Here is a 14042-nt window from a genome sequence, read left to right as displayed (position 1 = left end):
TTAGTGATCCAAAGTATTTTTTTGTATGCTTTTTGGTCATTCATATGTCTTCTGGGAGGAAGTTTATGCTCATCTCTTCTCCCTACTCTTTGAAAAACAAGGCAGAAAAAACATGCACTCCTATGTCCATTGCAGCACTGTTCACAGTAGCCAAAAATCTGGGAACAACCCAAATGCCTTCAAACACATGACTGGAGAAAGAAACTAGGGTACGTATACATAATGGAATACTACTCAGCTGTAAGAAAAGAGAAAGTTATGCAATTTGCTGCTATGAGGATGGGTCTGAGAGTATCGTGCTTAGTGAAGTAAGAGGACAAACTCAAAAATCTCATATTCAGGATGAAAATAAACACAGTAGGGCAATAACAAATGCCCAAAGGCAAGAGAAACAAAGAGTATGAGAATATGAGAACTATTCTTCAGTAAGAAGTATGTCGCTGGGGTGGTGGGGTGAGAGGTGGGATAGGACACAGGGCACATAGGACGGGGAAAGGAACACGTTGACAACGGTGGAGGCAAGTGGTCACTCTGGAGAAGGAGAGGATGCCAGGAGGGGGGAAAAGGGTCCTGCAGAAAACCCTATTCGCAGCAGTACTGTAAACCAGAGACTAAAAGGGAAAAATGAGTGTCTGCCAGAGAGGCAGGCTGGGGGTGAGCGGGAAGGAAACGGGGTCACTGGTGGAGGGCTTGGTATCGGAACACTGTATGGCTGAAACTCAATCATGAATAACCTTGTAAATCACAGTGCCTTGGTAAAAGTAAAAATAATCAATAAGTAAAATCCAGGAAGGGCAGAGTGAGCACCGTTCGCGGCTAGAAGTAGAATCTGAATTCACATTTTTTTATTTGTTTGTTTTAAGCCAGACTGGAGCGATAGCACAGTGGGTAGGGCGTTTGCCTTGCACACGGCTGACCCGGGTTTGATTCCTCCATCCCTCTTGGAGAGCCCGGCAAGCTACCGAGAGTATCCCACCCGCACGGCAGAGTCTGTCAAGCTCCCCGTGGCATATTCGATATGCCAAAAACAGTAACAAGTCTCTCAATGGAGCCGTTACTGGTGCCCACTCCAGCAAATCGATGAACAAGGGGAGGACAGTGCTACAGTGCTTGTTTTGAGCCACACCTGGTGGTGCTCAGAGCTTACTTCTGGTTCTGTAGTTAGGAATCACTTCTGATGGGCCTGGGTTAGTCCAGAGACTCAGTGATGGGAGTGAGTCCATGTTTCTGCGCTGAAAGATCACCATGCTGTGTGGTTGCCATGAAGGAGCTCCGGCTGGCACAGTCGGGTACCAAATTCCTTAGGGGCAGCCATCCAGGGCTCAGCCAGCCTTCCTTGGCAAGTGACTGCCGGGCACAGACGCACCTCGAAGGGCTGTGGTCACCCTCATGGGCAGCACGGAGACCATCAGAGCTGCCTGGGGTGGGAGCACCCCAACTCTGAGGGCATGTAGGCAAACCCAGGATGCCTGGCACGAGAGGTGCCCAAACAACATCAAAGTTTTCTGCAGATCCTGGGGACCTCATGGTTGGAAGCAAACAGCTCCTGTGGAGAGCTGTGTGAGTAGCAACAGGTCCCCTAGGGAAGCCGGGGAGGGTAGGAGCACCTCTCCTTCCTCCCCCAGGCAGGACATACCCACCACCATCCCCCCAAAACCAGTCTACTTCCCCCCTCCCCGCTTAGGACCAACCTTCTGATGGTTCTGAATTTGCAGTTTCCGCTTGGGACCTTGCCCGCCTTTTCTGATTGACACTGGAGAGGTCCAGAGTGGACAGCAGCTGCCTTCCTGGATGTGATTCCCAGCCCAGAGAGCTGCCTGCCAGATGTCCAGGGTGCATGCAGGCTCCCTCCAGTCTGACCCACTGACCCGAGACTCCCAGAAACCTCTCAGAGAAAACCCAAAGGCAGCCTGGCATTGCCCGCCCTGCTACCCCCTCCTGCCACCATGGTCCTCTGCTCACAGGAGTCAGGCCCGGGCTGGATGCTGCCACCTGGCTCTGTCTGTGCATGGGAACTCAAGTCAATGGTGCATAGCACCACTGAGGTTCTGGTTTGGTCCAGTCCAGTCCTGGCTGAGGGCCTCATCTCGGCCCCAGTCACATGGTCTGACCATGTGCTCCTGCTCATCCCACTGCTTGTGCTCAGGGCGAGGCGCTGGGAGTTGAGCAGGAAAAGCAGAGCAGAGTCGCCCATGACACCGTCCTAGACCAGCCCTGGGCTCTTCCCCTGCAGAGATCAGAGGCACGAAGAAGATTCTGTTCGGTGCTGCAGACTGAGCCACCCAGCTTCCCAAGCCATCCATCCTCCCAGACCCGAGGCACCTGTAGCAGCCTCACCAGAGGCCTGGGCATGAGGTGTGGCGTTTCCCCTCAGCGTCATGGTCTTTGTGTTTAAAATGGGAACCACATGGGGCTGGAGCACAGTGGGTAGGGTGTTTGCCTTGCAGGCAGCAGGCAGACCCAGGTTCGATTCCCAGCATCGCATGTGGTCCCCTGAGCACCATCAGGGGTAATTCCTGAGTGCAGAACCAGGAGTAACCCCTGTGCCCCTATGCAGCACCAAGTACATGACCCAAAAAGCAAAAAAAAAAAAAAAAAAAAAAAAAAGGAACCACAGAACAGACCTGCCTGGAGGGATGGAGCCGGGGTCAAAGCAGAAAGGGCGCTGGCATCTATACCAACCTTCAGAGGGGAGCAAAAGGTGGGCATCGGGGTGTACTATCTGGAGTGATGGTACAGTGGGTAGGGCGTTTGCCTTGCACGCAGCTGACCCAGGTTCAATTCTCAACATCCCATATGGTCCCCAGAGCACCGCCACTTGGAGTAATTCCCAAGTGCAAAGCCAGGAATAATCCCTGTGCATCGGCCAGGTGTGTCCCCAAAAGCCAAAAAGCCAAAAAAAAAAAAGGTGGGCATCATCTGAGGGGCAGGAATGGGGCGGGGCTTGGGGCTTGACCCTTGCGCCCCCATGCAGCACCTGCTGTTGAAGTCCCCACCCTCCCCTGAAGATCCAGTTTCCTAATCATCTAGCCCTACCTCCCCATCCCCCCTATCTTCCCGGCCCAGATGTCTGCCGCCACCGCTGTTTACCGTGCTTATGGGCAGAGGGAACGAGCGGACACGCGGCAGAAATAATGACCGAATGACGACTATCCAGGCCATCAAACCGTTGAGAGTGGCTCGGTCGTCCATGGGTGGGCAGTGGCTCAGTCCCCCATGCCTTCCAGGATGAAGCGGTTCTCTGCCATCACTGCCCCTGGCTCCCAGAAGGAAGCTCTGGCTCTCCATCATCACTGGCCCTGCCAAGGATTCTCTGTGTGGGTTACTCAGGCCACACACCAACGTTCTGCGATGAGAACATTTACAGCCAGGAGATCCGGTCTCCAAGCCGAGTCCCTGCGAGGCCGGGAGGTATCAGGCAGGGAATCTTACCAACCCATCCTGATTCCTCAGCCTCACGGGTGATGAAAGGACTCTGTCTTCCAGAAGCACTTATTTAGCACAGGCTGTGTCCAGTCTGTGTGTCATCCCTTTCACTGTCCCCTTTACAGTTATATAAACTGTCACCAAGACCAGCCCCCGAGGCCAGCACTCGCAGGGACAGTCTCTATCCAGGAACTCTAGGGAGCAGCTGTCTCTGGGACCACCCAGAGACCTCTGACGCCCACCGGGTGAGCCAGCTCTCCACTCTCCGCCCAATGGCAGGGGTCCCTACTGCAGTCCAGGCCCGCCTCGTCCTGAAATCCCTCCCTCCCTCTCACCTTCTCACCCAAGCTACCCCCCTACTCCGCCCCTCTGTCTCCCGACCCGCCCGGAACTGTTGTCCAGGTGGGAGAGCGGGCCAGGCGGCTGCCGCTCGCTCCTTCTGCCCAGGCGCAGCGGCCGCGCCTCCCGGTGGCTGGGAGTTCGCTTGGGACGAAACGCTTGTGCAGGAACTTGAGACGCAGAGGGGCCCCGGCGCCGGCGTTTTGCCGATCCGAGAATTGCGCAGTCCTGGGGAAGCCACACAGCTCTGGACACCTTGGGGCGTCGCATTGAGCTGGTTCCCCCACTTCTCAGTGACCGCGACGCACCGCCGGCGCCTACACGTGAAGGCGAGCGAGGGCACTGATGATAACAAGGCAGGGGACGCGCCTGCCCGGCCCCCTGCGGGTCCCGCGCGCGCTTAGGCCCTCGGTGCATTGGGCAGAGGTTGCTCGGGCCCGCGAACCGAGACTCCCTCCTGCGCGCATCTTCCGGAGACTTTGGGACCTCGGGTACCGCTCTCCGCGGGCTTAGGACCCGGGTTCCCCCGCCGCCGCCTGCCGAAGCCGCACTTTAAGGTGCCGCTGTCCCGCGACCGCCCCTCTACTCACCCCGGCCCCGCGCTGTGCCAGCGACCCCTGAACACAACAGTTTGGACCCATCACCCTGTTTGGTTCCCCCCACCCCCCTCCGCTGCCGGCCTTCCCGATGTGGACTGCGCCCCGACTTAGTCCGCACCCCGATGCCACCCGTCCGGCGGCTTTCCCCTTCGAAGGTGGGCCGAAGCTCGTTCGGTCCAGATGAATTCGGAAGGCAGTCGCGCGCGGCGGGCCCGGCCTCACCCGCGACGGCCTTCGGACCCCGCGCGCTCCTTTGAGGCCGAGGCACCCGCCGAAGCGCACGTCCCGCGCGCGCAAACCTGGGCTTTGCGACCGTCGGTCCAAGTCCATCGGTCCTGCTGGCGCTGGCCCTCTCTTGTATAGGGCTCCTTCCTTCTGCTCTGAGCCCCTGCTCCGACCTGGGGGAGGGGGAGGGCAGGAGGAGAGAACGGTGGCCGGGTGGCAGGACTCTGGGAGCCGGGGATCCAACTCGCCGCCCTTCTGGCCTCTGTGCGCCCTAAGTGGCCTCTCGGTGCGCGGCGGCCACGGGGTCGCGGCGCCGACGGGCGGGTCCACCCCTCGCGAGGAGGCCCCACCTCTGGCGCCCCCCCACCCCCTTCCCCCTCCCCCGCATGTACGAAATCGGAGCAGGGAGGGGGCGGGTGCTTCTCCGCGGGGAAGTGGGGGAGACGTTGGGCGGGCACGCTCGACACCCCGCGCCTCCAAATCCAGAGGGGGTGGGGAGGCGCGGTTAGGTAGGGCGCAGCGGGGGGTCAGAGGAGGGGGGCTGCCCAGCCCTGGGAAAGGGAGGGTGGGGGTCCCCCCCGCTGGCTTCTGGAGCCTCAGGTCGGTGGACATTCACTTGGCGAGAAACAGGGAGCCAAGCGCTCGGGCTGGGCGGCGCGGGGCGGGGTGGGGGGGACGGGACGGCGCGGGCTGGAGTGGGGGGCGAGGCGCTTGCACGGGAGCTTTCAGCAGGGGGCGCTGCGCCCGGCGCTGGGCGGGGGTGGGGTGGGAGAGGAGGGAGGGGGGGCCCCCGGCTGGCTGCGCACACTTCCCCCATTATTAAACACTATGTTCAAAAGGCGCCGGGGGACTTCCCGGAGCCACGGAGCCCGCGCCGCCCGCCCGCCCGCCCGGCCCACGGAGCCCATGGACCTGAGCGCGGCCGCCGCGCTGTGCCTCTGGCTCCTGAGCGCCTGCCGCCCCCGCGACGGGCTCGAAGCGGCCGCGGTGGGGCGAGCGGCGGGGGCAGGGCCGGCCGGGAGTCCGGGGGGCGGCGGCGGCGGCGGTGCTGGCGGGGGCGGCCGGACCCTCGCCCCCGCGGCGGGCGTCTCGGCTGTCCCGGCTGCCGCGACTCCCGGGGTCCGCGCCGCGCGCCCCGCCGCGGGCTCGGGCTTCAGGAACGGCTCGGTGGTGCCGCACCAGTTCATGCTGTCGCTTTACCGGAGCCTGGCCGGGAGGGCTCGGGCCGGGCCGGCCGCCGCTGCCGCTGCCGCCTCCACCACCTCGGGCTCCGGCCGCCACGGAGTCCGCGCGGACACCATCACCGGCTTCGCAGACCTGGCGACCCAAGGTACTCACGCCGCCGCGGCCGCGCCCGTCCAGCCGGGCAGTTCCCTGGCGGAGGCTCCATCCCACTCGGGGTTGAGGAGGGGGCGCGATCTCCCCCACCCCCCCCACTTCAGCCGTTAGCTGGGAGCGTCGCTGCCGCCCAGGCCCACGCACCGGGAACCCGCCGCGTCCGCGTTGTGGCGGGAGCCGGGCGGGCCCCCTCGACGAGATCCCGAGAAGTCAAGAAAGAAGGGGAGAGGGTGGAGGGTTCCAACAAGAAGGACTGCGCAGCGTTGGAGGGGTGGTGGCGGCTACGATTGCTGGGCACCCCCCCCCTAGTTTCGGGGACCGAACACATCCTGGGTGCTGGAGGGGAGCTCAGGGGGGCTGGAGGTAGAGGCAGGCCCCGAGGAGAGCGCACGGCCTGGGAGAGGGTGCCTGCCCCTGCAGGCTGCGTCTGGATGTAGCCAGGGGTACCCTGGTGCTGGTTCTCCCTACCCCCACCCCCCCTGGGAGAGCTGGAGGGGGTGCGTGTGTGTGTGTGTGTGTGTGTGTGTGTGTGTGGGGCGGGACAGGGCTGGAGGGAGGAGAGTGCGGCCGGCCCGCAGCCTCGTGCAGGAATGCAGCTCCCGCACCCGCGCCCGCGCCCCACCTGGCTCCGCCCTGGGCCCTCGGAAGGTAGGACGTGGGTGAGGTCGGGGTGGTTGCAGTGTCATCTGGATTTTATTAATCTCTATTGAAGTCATTAAAGCAGACAGATAGGGAAAAATTTTTTTAAACTAATTTCAGACGGAAATGCAAGTAATTTCGGTCTTAATTCTATCCAGCCAGAGACCCGACCGACCGACGTGGGAGATGGGAGGGAAAGGAGAGCCACTGGGGACTCGCATCGTCTAGGGGATGCAGGGGATGGGCCTGTCCAGGGAATGCTGGCAGGGGTGGGAGTGGATCAGCCACCAGCATCCAGGGTACCTCCCACAGTTTTCTTCAAGTGCTCTCAAGTCCTCTGGGACGGCTTTGCATCAGCATGGGAGGACCAGCATCCGCCTAGTCCCTTAGCTGGCTGCACCCTGAAACTGGTGTCCTGGTGTCCAGGCCAGACCCCAGCCCAGTCCCTACCGGAGCCCCAGGCTGGCAGGGAGGCCAGGGATGCAGAGACTCACTATCTCCGGCTTTCATGGCCAGCTAGTCCTGCCTTACTTGGCGTCACAGAATCCTCACGCTCTGGGCCTCGCCTTCCTCCCTCTGCAGGGTGGAGGCTGGGGAGGCTACTCAGAGAAGCAGGGAGGGTCCCCTGGAACTGTGGCAAAATGCTCCCTCCGGAGAGACCCCAGAGAAGTAGCAGCAGGGGACCCAGGACACCCCCAGGAAAGTCTGCCTCCTTCTGCGTCTCCCTTCCCTGGGCCTCGGCTGCTGGCAGCCCGCAGCACCCAGATTCGGGGGAAGGAAGTGGAGGGCTGGTTCTCCCGGGCTGGTGAGCAAATCTTCCATGGTGCGGGGAGGCTGCAGTCTCTATGAATTTGGGGCAAAACGAAACCATATGACGCTCTTCAAAGAGCGCTCCTTATCTGCTGCTTGGTGGAATTTCAACACCCCCCCGCCCCCCCAGCTGCAAAAGAAAAAAAAATAATGTGCGCACCAGTAGAATGGACTCCCCATTACCGCGGAGACAGTCTTAAGGACCGGGAAGGATAGTAAGTCTAGGAGGGGGGTGTGGGTCTGGCAGGGACCCTGCACTAGCCCCAAATCCCTCAGACTTTGTGAGAGGGGTCCCCTGCACTCCTGGGAGGTTTGCCGAGACACTGTGAGAATACCAGGCATGGCCCACCCAGGGATTCCCACGGGCACCAGCACGCAGCTCCCAAAGCTAGGAGCCCTAGGCAGATCCGGCTCGGAGCCTCAGGTCCCCGGTGGCTCAGCGAGGAGGCTGGTCGCTCACGGAAACTTTGCAGCAGCCCGTCTTCGCGCCTTCGTGTCCCGTTTCCCTCTCCCTCCCCCTTTGAGGCGGGCTGGAGGAGTAGCGGACTTGGTGGTAGTGATGGGGGCACAAAAAGTTTACTCCCACCTGAGACTGCGTTTCTCCTGGGGGTCAGCAGCAGACCCTCTCTTCTCAGCCCAGTCGCGCAACGTCCTGGAAGAGGCGCACGCGCTCTCCGGGCCTTCTGTCTGCCACGGGTCCGCAGGTCCGGCCTCAGATCTAGGCCCCTGCAAACCCAAGGTTCTGGGGAGGTGCAGGGCAAAACTACCCAACTGCGGAGGGGGAGGGAGGGCTCAAGGGTCTGGGGCAGGAGAGAGCTCCAGGCCGGCCGCGCGGCTCAGGTGGCTGTGTCTGGGTGTTGATGAACCAACCCGAAGTCGGGGCCCAACTCGGTCTCTGGCTCAGGCTGGCACGCTCAGACTGGGGCTTGGTTGGTGGGCGCAGACACCACCGGGACTCCGGCGGGTCTTAGCCATCCGCGCGTCGCGTGGTGTCGCGTCGTGTGGTGTGTATGTGTTGGACCCTTCTGCAAATTCGGAAGTCCTGGGGTGGGGTGGGGGGCTTGGTGTTGCAGGCCTCATTCTCACGGCGCTCCTTCCCCCCCCCCCCCCCCGCCCTGCAGAAGAATCCGCTGCGGAGACCGGCCAGAGCTTTTTGTTCGACGTGTCCAGCCTTCCGGAGGCCGACGAAGTGGTGGCCGCCGAGCTGCGCGTGCTGCGCCGCGAGGGTCGCGGGGAGCCGGGCCCCGGGAGCGCCCCTCCGCCGCCGCCGCTGCTGCTGCTGTCCACGTGCCCGGGCGCCGCCCGCGCGCCGCGCCTGCTGCACTCGCGCGCGGCCGACCCGCACGCGGGCGAGCGTTGGGAGGTGTTCGACGTGGCGGACGCCGTGCGGCATCACCGCCGGGAGCCGCGCGCCGCCGCTGCGCTCTGCCTGCGGCTGCGTGCCGTGGCCGGGCCGGCGCGGGACCCGGTGGCCCTGCGGCGCCTGGGCTTCGGCAGCTCGCGCGGCCGCGCCGACGACGGCAGGGTGGAGGCGGCCGAGGAGCGCGCGCTGCTCGTGGTGTCCTCCCGCACGCAGAGAAAGGAGAGCCTGTTCCGGGAGATCCGCGCCCAGGCCCGCGCGCTCGGGACGGCGCTGGCCGCCGACCCGCCGCCGGACCCGGGCCCCGGGCTCAGGTCGCCGCCGCCGCCCCCGCCCCCGACGACGACGGTGGCTCTCGGTGGCCGCCGGCGGCGGCGGACGGCGCTGAGCGGGGCGCGGGCGGCGCAGGGCAGCGGCGGGGGCGCGGGCCGGGCCCACGGACGCCGCGGCCGGAGCCGCTGCAGCCGCAAGCCGCTGCACGTGGACTTCAAGGAGCTGGGCTGGGACGACTGGATCATCGCGCCGCTGGACTACGAGGCGTACCACTGCGAGGGCGTCTGTGACTTTCCGCTGCGCTCGCACCTGGAGCCCACCAACCACGCCATCATCCAGACGCTGCTCAACTCCATGGCGCCCGACGCGGCGCCCGCCTCCTGCTGCGTGCCCGCGCGCCTCAGCCCCATCAGCATCCTCTACATCGACGCCGCCAACAACGTGGTCTACAAGCAGTACGAGGACATGGTCGTGGAGGCGTGCGGCTGCAGGTAGCGTGGGGGGAGGGGGCCGCGCCTGGCCAGGGAGGGGACGGCCGCGCCGCCCAGGACGCCCCGTGGAAGAGCAGCAGCCGCGCGCGCGCGCACCTGCGCGCCCGCCGCCGCCGGACCAGTCGCGGAACCCGGGTCCGCCACCGCGGAACGTCAGCCTCGGGGGCCCCCCGATCCAGAGGAGGGGGAGGGCGCATTCACACTCATACCCACACTCCACACTCACTCCTGCACACTTTTCCTTTGGACGGCTTTGGACGGCGGCGGAAGGGCCCTGGAAAGAGAGGACCCACCGCTGCTCCTTGGGGGAGAGGATGGTCTTAATGGGAATGTGAAGGCTGCGTGCGGTGGACTCAGAATCGGGTAGAAACGGGTTAGGGGGCTGGGGACTCCAGGATGGGTGAACTGGAAGGGTTGAGCGTGGGGTGGCCTGCTGGGTGACCCTGGCACCAGAGAAGGTCAGCCTGGAAGGCTTTTCCTGAAGCTTTCCTGATGGTCTGCCCTGGTCTGGTGCCGTTCCCTTAGGAAGGAATGCTGCCAAAGGTTCTCTCTCTCTCTCTCTCTCTCTCTCTCTCTCTCTCTCTCTCTCTCTCTCTCTCTCTCTCCAGTTTAGCAAAGGTTCATCTGTAGGAAAGACTGAGTGCACGTGGGAGGTGTCCTAGATCTCCATTAAGGTCACAGTCCAGCAATTCCAATTGGGAACAAGCTTGAAACACTCAGAAAATATTTTTCTTCTGGGTAGATTATGGAGGGAGAGAGAAAGGGTGGAGTTAGAGTGGCATCTCCTGGGCTGCGAATCCCCAAGAGGTGAATCTGGGGGGAGGGGGCTCCGAGTTGCCCAGAGCTCAGGCGTAGGCTCTCCTCTGGCTGTGGCCAGGATGGGCAGCGCTGGCCAGAGGCTCCCCACGAGCTGGTAGGAGACTCTTAGGGCTTGAAAGCCACTGAGGCATTTGGAGGGGCTCCCCCAGAGCACCCCTCGGCCTCCCTCCCGGCAGCCCCTGCAAGCCAGGGACTCAGGGGGCCAACATGTGCTTGTTTAGTTATCAGGTCTGGGATGGTTTTTACACGCTTTCACTGTGTTGTTGCTGTAGTTTTTGGCAGTGTGATAGTAACGGGAAGTGAAGCCACACAAAAGTGCTTTTGTGAGATTTCAACTGCTGCCCCCCTCTTCCCCCCAGTTCAGATAGTTCCTAGTTTAGAGCAGAGTAGCCCCCTTCACCCTTTCTCCAGAGGGAATTCTGCCACCTGGAAGCTGTGGCCCCTTTAGAAGGGAAGTCCTGGGTGTCGAGGAGTGGAGGCAGAAACCTTTCTCTTCATCCTTAGATCGGTCCCAGAGTCTTGCTGATGGTGGGGCCATCAGCTTTCCTGACTTCATCTCTGCCCTTGGCCTTGTGGGTCAAGGGAAACAATTTGGAATATCCCCTTCCTGCCCCCACTCCCCTCACTGGGGTTTCCAAGCCCCGAAGCCCTCCTCGGGACCCTTCTTTCAGCCTCTGCTTACACTTCTTCCGGGTTCCCCCAGGAACTCATTCTGCCCTTCTTCCTTGGAGAATTTGGGTCCAAGGTAAGGTATACATTCAAATTCTCAGCACTCATGCCCTGCAGAGTGGCACTAAAGATTTACGCGTGGCTTACTTATTTATGGGCTCCACCAGAGACCACTTTAGCCTTGTAATATTCCCCCGAAGGAGAAGCAAACACCTCTATCCTGTGGATTGATGTGCCTGATGAGTGAGTAGCTCTAAATAATCAGAAAATGCAAACTTCTCTGCAGGTTAAAACAAAACAAAAAATCCAAACTGAACCCTCATATGGCTGCTAGGGTGTGTGTCCATCCCACTTCAGTGCCTGGACAACGGGGTGCCGGTCCACTGAAGCAGAGACCAGAAAAGTCTCCCCTTCCTAAACTGTGGCTTTATAGCTTGGCTTCCTGTCACGAGGAGGCATTGAACAGTGGCCCCAGAAATGGCAGCGATCAAGGTGTTTAGAAAGGGTTTAGGTAATGGAAAGCCATCTTATTTTGAAGAAACTAGGGTGTTTGCTGTCTTTGAACAAAAGCAAGCATTTTGATATTAGAATAAACAGTGTGTGTGTGTGTGTGTGTGTGTGTGTGTGTGTGTATTTGTGGTGTTATGTGGCGGGGGGCGGGGCACAGGGAGAATGTCTTGATTCAGCCTAAGGGTCTGGTCTCAGGGGAAAAGAAATTTAGTTAGCTTTCTCTGATGGCCTCCCTTGGAAGCAGAGATGTTGGGGGGTCATGCAGAAAGTGGGTTCCCGCACATCTGGAGGCTGGCTGCAGCTCAGTGCTCCCTCCCCAGAGGGTTCCGGGCACAGGTGCCCTCAGCCTTGTTAATAGCAGGCCTTCTTCTTGCCCATTTCCTCTGGAACTGCAGGTCACCACTATGAGCCCCTCTGGATTCCTGCTGGCCTCTCAGTGCTGCTCTGAGGAGCAAAGGCCTCGTCCTACTGGCAGCCAGAGCACGGAGGCCCCCTGGTCAGCGGCAGTGTGCAGGGCCACTTGGTTGAACCCCCCCACGTCCTCTCCTGCGTCGTATTCCTCCTGCAGTGAGTCTGGGCAGCCAGTTCACTGGGAGAATTCTCGCTCTACTTAGGATCCTTCGAGGCATCTTCCTGCTAGGAGCGCTGGGCAGGCCAGCTGCGGCCAAGGTTTGGGTCTGAATCTGCCAAGTACCAGGACACGGTGGCCTCTGCAGCCCGAAGCCAGACCGTGGACTAAGAGACACCCCTCCAGGGGCGGACACCCTGACTCTAGCTCAGCAGAGGCTGATGGGCTCTGCTCTCTTCTCTCGGGGACACAGGCTGAGTTGTTGGGTCCCCTTCACCTGTTGTCCCCAACCTTCACGCTCAGGGGGTGTGGAGAAGCGCCTTGATAGCCTGGGGGAACAGGATGTACTCCATGCGGGGACAGACGGTGGGGGTGTCGCTCAGACCCTCTGAGCCCTCCATTCTGCTTTAAGTTCATTCACACGCACCGCAGACACGTCTGGGAGGCTGCCCGCGCATTTTCTCCTTGAAGTCTGGAGGAAAGCAGATTTCTTTTGGAGAACAGCTTAGGCACAGAAGAAAGTCACATTTCTCTGGCTTGAATGTGGTCTCCAGAAAACCCTGGGAAGCCTGCCCTTCTCCGAGTCTCGGGAGGATGAGAATCCCGGATGCCTGGAGGGCAGGGATGCTGCGTGTGCATGTGCCTGTGTGTGCAGGCCTGTGTGTGTGCCTGTGTGTGCATGTGTATATGCCTATATGTGTGCATGTGCGTGCGTATGCATGTGTGTGTGCCTTTGTGTATGTGCCTATATGTATGTATGCATGTGTGTGCTTGTGTGTAGCATGTGTTCATGTGTGCATATGCGTATGTGCCTGTATATGTGCCTGTATGTATGCCTGTGTGTGCATGTGTGTGTGTACATGAGTGTGTGCATGTGCCTGTGTGTCTGTGCCTGAGTGTACGCATGTGTGTGCCTATATGTACGCATGCATGTGCCTGTGTATACAGTATGTGGGCATATGTGTGCCTTGCATGCGCCTGTGTGTATGCCTGTGTGAGCATCTGTGTGTGCGTGTGTGCATGCATGTGTGCATGTGCCTATGTGTATGTGCTTGAGTGTACGCATGTGTGTGCCTATATGTATGCATGCGTGTCTGTGCGTAGCATGTGTACATGTGTGCATATGTGTGTGTGCCTGTGTATGCGCCTGTGTACGTGTGCCTGTGTGTATGCATATGTGTTTCTGTGTGTATGCATGTGTGTGTGTATGTGTGTGTGCTGGTCTGTGCTTGTGTGTGTGCCCACCCACTGTAACAGCAGAAGTTGGTTGTGAATGGGGAAGCCACGGGTCCCTCTGACGGGGGTCCAAGTGTACAGATTACCTCCCCCCAATAGCCGCCTGCCAGCAGGGAGCCCCCACAGGGCCCTTCCTGCCCCCTCTTCCCTGCACACTGGGGTGCTCTTCAGGCCCATGGTTCCCACTTTGTCCCCAGAGCACAGTGATCTAGGTGCGTGGAACAGCACAAAGGGGTCTTGGGTTGGGGAAGATCCCTCAGGACCCATCTTGGAGCTATGGCTCTTGCTGGCGGGAGCCAGTTCTCCCAAGGCGGGCCTCTGTGGGAGCTGCATGAGAGGTGCCCAGATTCGGATGCCACTGAAGCCAAGCCCAGAAAGCTCTGGCTCAGGGGCTCCACCAGCCCTGCCGGGGTGGGTGGTGGGCTCGGCTGGGTGAGCGGAGCAGAGAGCAGAGACCATCTTGTCGGCAACTTAGGCGTGGAGCTGAGGTGGTCCCTGGATGAGGAAGCAGGCTGGTTTAGGGGAAGCCCTACCCCGTGGGTCCCTGGCCCTCCCAGTCGCTCCACCACCATGCCCAGCGCTGGCCCAGTGCGTCAGGGGGCTTCTCGCTCTTCTTTCTCTGTGGTCTGGAGGATGGTAGCAAGGTGAACGCGAAGAAGCACTTGAAAGGAAGAATCTCAGAGGTGTTGTTTTAAATTTTTCAGTGGGTTCTGCTTGTTGAGCCCAGAGTCCTTCTGGTG

General features: G+C 60.9%; 1 protein-coding gene across 1 annotated transcript; it reads left to right on the top strand.

The window, feature by feature from the left end:
• The first annotated feature begins 5495 nt into the window (after positions 1-5495).
• On the top strand, positions 5496-9540 carry GDF7 (growth differentiation factor 7). Its single transcript, XM_056127826.1, has 2 exons — positions 5496-5919; positions 8498-9540. The coding sequence occupies exons 1-2, from the start codon at positions 5496-5498 to the stop codon at positions 9502-9504; spliced, it is 1431 nt and encodes a 476-aa protein (XP_055983801.1). The 3' UTR covers positions 9505-9540.
• Positions 9541-14042: the final 4502 nt, after the last annotated feature.

The sequence above is a fragment of the Sorex fumeus genome, unplaced genomic scaffold, assembly GCF_029834395.1.
Source record: "Sorex fumeus unplaced genomic scaffold, SorFum_2.1 ptg000006l, whole genome shotgun sequence".
In the NCBI taxonomy this organism is placed as follows: Eukaryota; Metazoa; Chordata; class Mammalia; order Eulipotyphla; family Soricidae; genus Sorex; species Sorex fumeus.
The sequence above is the reverse complement of the archived record's forward strand: the minus strand, read 5'-3'. Positions and strand labels throughout refer to the sequence as shown.